Below are 5904 nucleotides of genomic sequence, written 5' to 3'. Positions count from 1 at the left end.
GTTCGAAACGGGTAGAAGGACGACGTAGAAGCGGTGTGGTCCGGTTGGTCCCGCTATATTGGCATACTGATGTGCAGCTGATAGAGGGGAAGCCGGCCGTGTGGAGTTAAGTCGGATTGGTATAAGTAAAAATCAGTTAACACTCTTCGTTATTCGTACTCACACATACCCTCTCAGTTTGATATCCCAGAATGAAAACGCAACGCCGTCACCACGGGCATGATATTGGCGGCATGATATTGGCGGCATGATATTGGGCAAAGAATAATCGCCGTCCTAGCACTTTGGGTCTAAGATCGGCAAGATGTACGCGGCCTTCGTCTACCAGTACGGAGTCTTCTGCCTTTGTTTGAGGGAGCTTCTTCGGGAACTGGCGTAACGAGTGCTGAACACGAACCTCTCCTTTACGGTCATCTCCTTTACGGTCATCTCCTTCACGACTCAACAGCACAGGTGATGGACTGGCTTATGGGATGCGGATGGATGGACGTGCGTGCGATGCTTCGGATTTGGTTCCCCGGTCGCGATAAGCTACGGTCAGTCATCCTATACAGTTTTCATTTTACTCGCCCGGCATAACGGCTGAGGAGCCTGGTCCGGTAACCACTACTACAAGAGGTTCAGGTGAGTTGCTGTAGACATAAGGGAGGCACAGAAGCAATTTCGGCTCTAGATGGAGGAGAGTAAGTAATTGGCTGACATCGTGGCGTTCATTGAGCTAAGCTGCTAGGAAGTCTCAGTCGTTGAGAACTGAGTTGAATTCGGGTTTGCGGGCTGAATAGATTACGAGTTCGTAAAAAGTCCCTCAACCCATAAAAAGCTAACGGCAGGGCCGGTCGGACCGCAATTCCATCTCACGTTCCCTTTTGGCACCTCATTGAGCTAGCAAACTCAATCCACCACGTCGCAGCGTGCGCTGGGGGTCATGTACGCGACTTAGGAGATCCATCACCAAAAAAGGTTGTTATGTCCCGTCCCACAACGAAAGCACTATGGCTACAGCAAGGTCGCCAAACCTCTATGACCGGACTGACTCAACTTTGATAGCCTTCCGGCCCGGATATGACGGGACATCGAACATGCGACAATCTTTTCACAAACGTGACCCTAAAAGGCCAACAGTGGGCGGCGTCGACCGTCGAGCACGCGCGTCAATTTGTGACAACTTACGCTCACCATTACATCTTACACATCAAAGTTTGCTAGTTGTAAAAGTTTAGCTGCGGAGTAAGTTGGTAAAAAAATACAAGTCGGTCAGGCAGGCAGGTCGTTGGACTAGTCAGGGCGTGTGGTCACTCACTACGCAGAGCTTCTACTGGATCAGCTCGAACATAGCGGGCTGACCACATACACAACAAATCGTGAATCTCATGGTTTGCTGTACCCGAACACGTGCGGTTAGTTGCTCTGTCTGACCAACGACCCCTTATGATTCTAGCAGACGTGTTTCAGTCACTAACAGGGTCGGTCGGTCATTCTTCTTCTTTTTCAGGAGCTTATTTTCTTCCTCATTCTTGGCTTTTTCTTCTTATCTTTCAGGGGCTTATCTTCTTCCTCATGGTTGGACTCTTTAGCATCTCCAGTACTGTATTAGCCATCCTCCTGAACTTCTCGTCCCCAGTGTTTTCGGTGCCAAGCGAACCCCCCGGCGTATCGGCAGTTGAGGGAAGTCCTGATGGGTCCACTGCCATGTCTTCTGGGATTGCTATCTTGCTGTCTCTCTCTTTTGCCTCTTTGGAATTCGGCGGGAATGTGAGAAAGCTTTCGAGCTCACTATTCAGGATGTGTGCCGGTTCAGATATTTTAAAGACTCGCTTCAAATCGAGCATATCATCTTGTTCTTTCTCGGTCAAAGTAGCCTCGTACTCGGCGATCTTCGGATAAAACTCACCTGCAATCTTCCTAACGATCTGGTCTTCCAGTGTTGTTCGCCCATCAACTGCTTTCGTCTGATTTTTTGATGGGTGCTTTCGTAGAATGACATCAGTCAGAATATGAACAAATTGGTACAACGATGCAGCGGACCGTTGCCGATTTGTCCGTGACTTGGCTGATAGCTGCAGGCTGTTAATTCCGTCGGGTATAGTGACGTACTCGCTACCTTTCGGCAATGATATTACTACCTTGAAGTTTTTACACGTCAGCTCCGCGGCTTTAGTCACCGCTGACGTGGTGCGGGGATCGAGCTTCTTCGGCCTAACTGCCATAGACATATTGACGGTCATAAACGAACAACCACTTGTGCCACAGAAGTTGCCTTGAGAGTCCAAAATCGCGGCAAATGTCGCCGCCAATTGGGCGCCACTCGACTCCGTCGAGCAAATTCCTTTCATGTACTCAATTTGGCGGGAGGGTGGTCTGAGAAAAAAAAAAGACTGTCTTGTCTCACGGCGAAGAGAGAGAGAGAGCCAGATCCCAAAAAAACAACCATCGGGGAAAACAGCCCCCCTCTCATCTTTAACGATGAACGCCACCCAACCGGGCGGTCTACGACAGTCTTTCTACGGCCAGTGATGGCTTCTCAACCTAATCAGAAATAATCTTTTACCGAGGACGAGCACAAATCCAATGTCCGCTCCAAAAAAAAATACGTTAAGTACGATTCGACAAGTACGACTGGGCAAACTCCCGAGAAATACTTGCACCCGGAGAACCCCTTGAAGCCACTGCTGATGACAGTCAGTCACCAAATGTCAATTGTCAAAGGAACTTCAGGGTGGCGTGCTGCACGGTGAGCACCGAAACACAGGTGGATGGGTCGAGAGAGCACGTCTAGACTCGTCATCGTCGGCAGCCGGTATTTCATCATCAGCCGGCTCAGTCCTGAGAAGATCACCTTAATTTCTTCCCGGATGGATTTCGTGCTGTCTCGGAGTATCGGATTCTTCCCGCAATTCAGTAGTTAGGCGCCGTCCAGGGAAAGGCCACTGATCAGGATCCCGAACACTCAACCCTGGGCAACACCCTCCTTGGGGATGCACTGGTGGCATTCGAACTTGACGAAGCGTACGAGGCTTATTAGCTGAGGACGTGCAACAGAACAAGCAACGGAATACTACCGATGCGCGGGACCCATGCACTGCAAACTATGGATGGCGTTGTCATCCATTAAGCTTCTCCCCCAGGTATTCTGCCTGTCCTTTAACCCCGAGAATCCCTTTAACCCCGAGAATCTCCTTGACTGCTTGTTGCCCCATCTAAGCGACCAAGGATGATCAGCCATTTTTTCCCGAATCTTTCCTCTGTGGAAACAGGTGCATTGATTATTTACGGTGATTCATGACCGTCACTCGTGAGCAACTTTGGGGGTAGTCCAGAGGCTGTGAGACCGTGGGTATTCCACAACATCGGTAAAGGCCACTTCGGCCTGTCCGAGTTCGAATACTTGGGCGTCGGACATCTACTCACACCATTCCAACCGTCATTGTGCCGGCCGTTCTCCGGACTACCGACGGTACCCTTGGCCGGTCTACGCAGCAGGCAGCAGCAACCCTCCGTTTCTGATGTAACGTCCGTCAGCATTAAAGCCTCTCTGGAACACCGAGAACTCGCACGCTGGCCGATGTTCCTCCAAGAATTCCAGTTCAATGTGGCCCCGCCGGCCGGGACCAAGAACACGTAGACATCTTCACCAGGAGCATGCAGTTTAGCAAACTGGATGAGGACATCGACGCTCGATGTGTCCTCGCCTCGCACGCCGACATGCTCCCGTATATGCTCACACCTGAAGAAACGTTCCCCTCGCGCGACGACTACGTCAACGGCGAGCGACAACATTTTCGTCAGTATGCTCTACAGAATAGGCAACCTCGTACCTGACACGTTGCGCCGCTCTTCTACTTCCACTTCTCCAACGTCGGGGAACATCAAGGTTATACAATCGATTAGCGAAGTACTTCTGGTGAAATGATGACGCCCGCAACTTCGCCAAGAAGTATCTAACGTGCATCACCCAACAGGCCCGACGATGAAGACCGAATCCCCCAACCGAGACAGTCGGGACGAAACAAACGAAGCAAGATTCCACTTCTCTCTAGTCGAAAAAACGGCGAGCAAAATGGTGCACCCGTGAGCCCTACGTCCGTCCGGTCACGCAAGACCCTCTTAAGCCACTGGGACAAAGGGCGACTTGTTGACAAAAAAAACGTTGCCGCGTTTGCTCAGCCCTTTCTTTCTTGTGGGCTGCACGCTTCTGTGTTCTTCTCTTTCTCAAAGTTATCCTCTTTCTTCGGCTCCTTCTCGTTCCCGGCATCGGATATGTCGTCGTCATACACTTCATCGTCATACACTTCAGCGCTAGGCGCACCCTTCGGTTCATTTGTTGCCAGCTCATCTGCTGACAGCCCATCTAGAGCATCGAGTTCTGGGTGCTTCACCTTTGCATCTTCCCGAATTGCTGCTTTCTCGTTGCCTATCTTCGGGGAGGACGTGAGATAGCTTTCGAGCTCGCTCTCCTTGATGTCCAGGAGTCCCGAGACGCGAATGTCCCCTCGTTCCGAAGTCAACATAAGCCCTCGTTCTTGTTCGGACAAAGCATTCTCATATTCCACAATTTTCGGATAGAACTCACCTGCCATTCTTTTCACGATCTCCTCTTCTAGTTGCAACACACGATCCCTCCCGTATGTCTTTATTGGCGTGGGAGTATGTGTGTTTATAACGGTGCAAGCTAGAATGCGAACAAATTGACTCAAAGACGCAGCGGACTTGCGCTGATTTTTTCGCGACTTGATCGCTAGTTGTAAGCTATTAATTTTTGTGGGTACAATCACGCTTTGGCTACCCTCAGGCACCGCTACCACTACCTTGAAAGTTTCCGACATCATGCCACTGGGTATAAATGGCTTGATGAATGCGTTCAGCCTCTCCTGCCTAATTTTCATAGACACATTGGCAGCCACAAATGAGCAACCACCAGTGCCACAGAAGTTACCTTCAGGGTCCAGAATCGCGGCCAAGGCCGCCACCGATCCCTCTCGACGTGGCTCCGTCGAGCAAACTCCTTTCATCTGAAACGAGTGATCGAGAAGAAGAAAAAAACGGCAACCGCCTTTCCTCGTCCCCAAAAACGCTACTTCAACTAAAAGGCCGCTTTTTGGGTGACAAATGCTGGCAAGTGCGCCGGCCGAAGTTTAGCTGTCGAGGCACATAGTCGCCCCTGGACTCTGTTCTGCCGTCCGTGTGTGCTTCAAAGGGCACCCCCAATGTCCCCACTACATTTTGACACACCAAAACCCCGATATTGAGCCCACCCCGCGTGGTGAGCTGGGTGCCGCATCAGAAAGGCCAAAGACGACAGCTCAGTTACACCCGTCGTGTCTCAGTCCCTGAGATGAAATTGGGGTCCGACCGGCCCTGCCGTCAGCTTTTTATGGGTTGAGGGACTTTTTACGAACTCGTAGCCCATTCAGCCCGCAAACCCGAATTCAACTCAGCTGGTGGTATGGGCAGGGGCCCGTCGGGTTGTCTGAAGTTACGGAGCAGTGCTACCCGAAGCTGGCCTCACGGAGGAGGGCCGCGAGCACCGGTACGCCGTGGGAGGCAACGAAACGAGTCGGGCCGAAGAGAGGCCCATGCGAATTGGCGGACGTTGGTACGGCGAGGAGCCCACACTCACCGGTGAGAGAATAGCGGTTGAAGTCCGTCAGGCAAGCGGGATGGCGTGAAAGCCCCCCGGGGAAGGATGCCGAATGCTCCCCTGGGAGATGAGTCGGTATTAGGCCAGGCTGCGACGGAGTGAGTGGGGTCAAGTCTACTGCTTGCTGCCGCGTAGCGAGTTCCTGAGGGACTGACCGGCCCCAAGAGTGTTGCGAGTGTCAGAGAATCCGGCGTGGACTTGTGCAGCCGGCCGCATGCCAGGGGGGAGCCCCACTGATGACGAAGAGAGTGCCCAAGACTCTCGGA

The 5904-nt window shown here is 51.9% G+C and overlaps 2 protein-coding genes across 2 annotated transcripts; both read right to left on the bottom strand.

The window, feature by feature from the left end:
- Positions 1-1535: 1535 nt before the first annotated feature.
- On the bottom strand, positions 1536-2333 carry GNI_181050 (hypothetical protein; the record flags this gene model as incomplete). The annotated part of the gene is made up of 1 exon (XM_011135209.1): positions 1536-2333. One exon carries the CDS (start codon positions 2331-2333, stop codon positions 1536-1538), a length of 798 nt encoding a protein of 265 aa, XP_011133511.1.
- Positions 2334-4160: 1827 nt separating this feature from the next.
- On the bottom strand, positions 4161-4883 carry GNI_181040 (hypothetical protein; the record flags this gene model as incomplete). Its single annotated transcript, XM_011135208.1, has 1 exon — positions 4161-4883. The coding sequence occupies one exon, from the start codon at positions 4881-4883 to the stop codon at positions 4161-4163; it is 723 nt and encodes a 240-aa protein (XP_011133510.1).
- Between the last annotated feature and the right edge of the window lie 1021 nt (positions 4884-5904).

Source organism: Gregarina niphandrodes (genome assembly GCF_000223845.1).
Source record: "Gregarina niphandrodes unplaced genomic scaffold scaffold00069, whole genome shotgun sequence".
Lineage (NCBI taxonomy): Eukaryota > Apicomplexa > Conoidasida > Eugregarinorida > Gregarinidae > Gregarina > Gregarina niphandrodes.
This window is presented reverse-complemented; position numbering and strand designations above follow the sequence as displayed.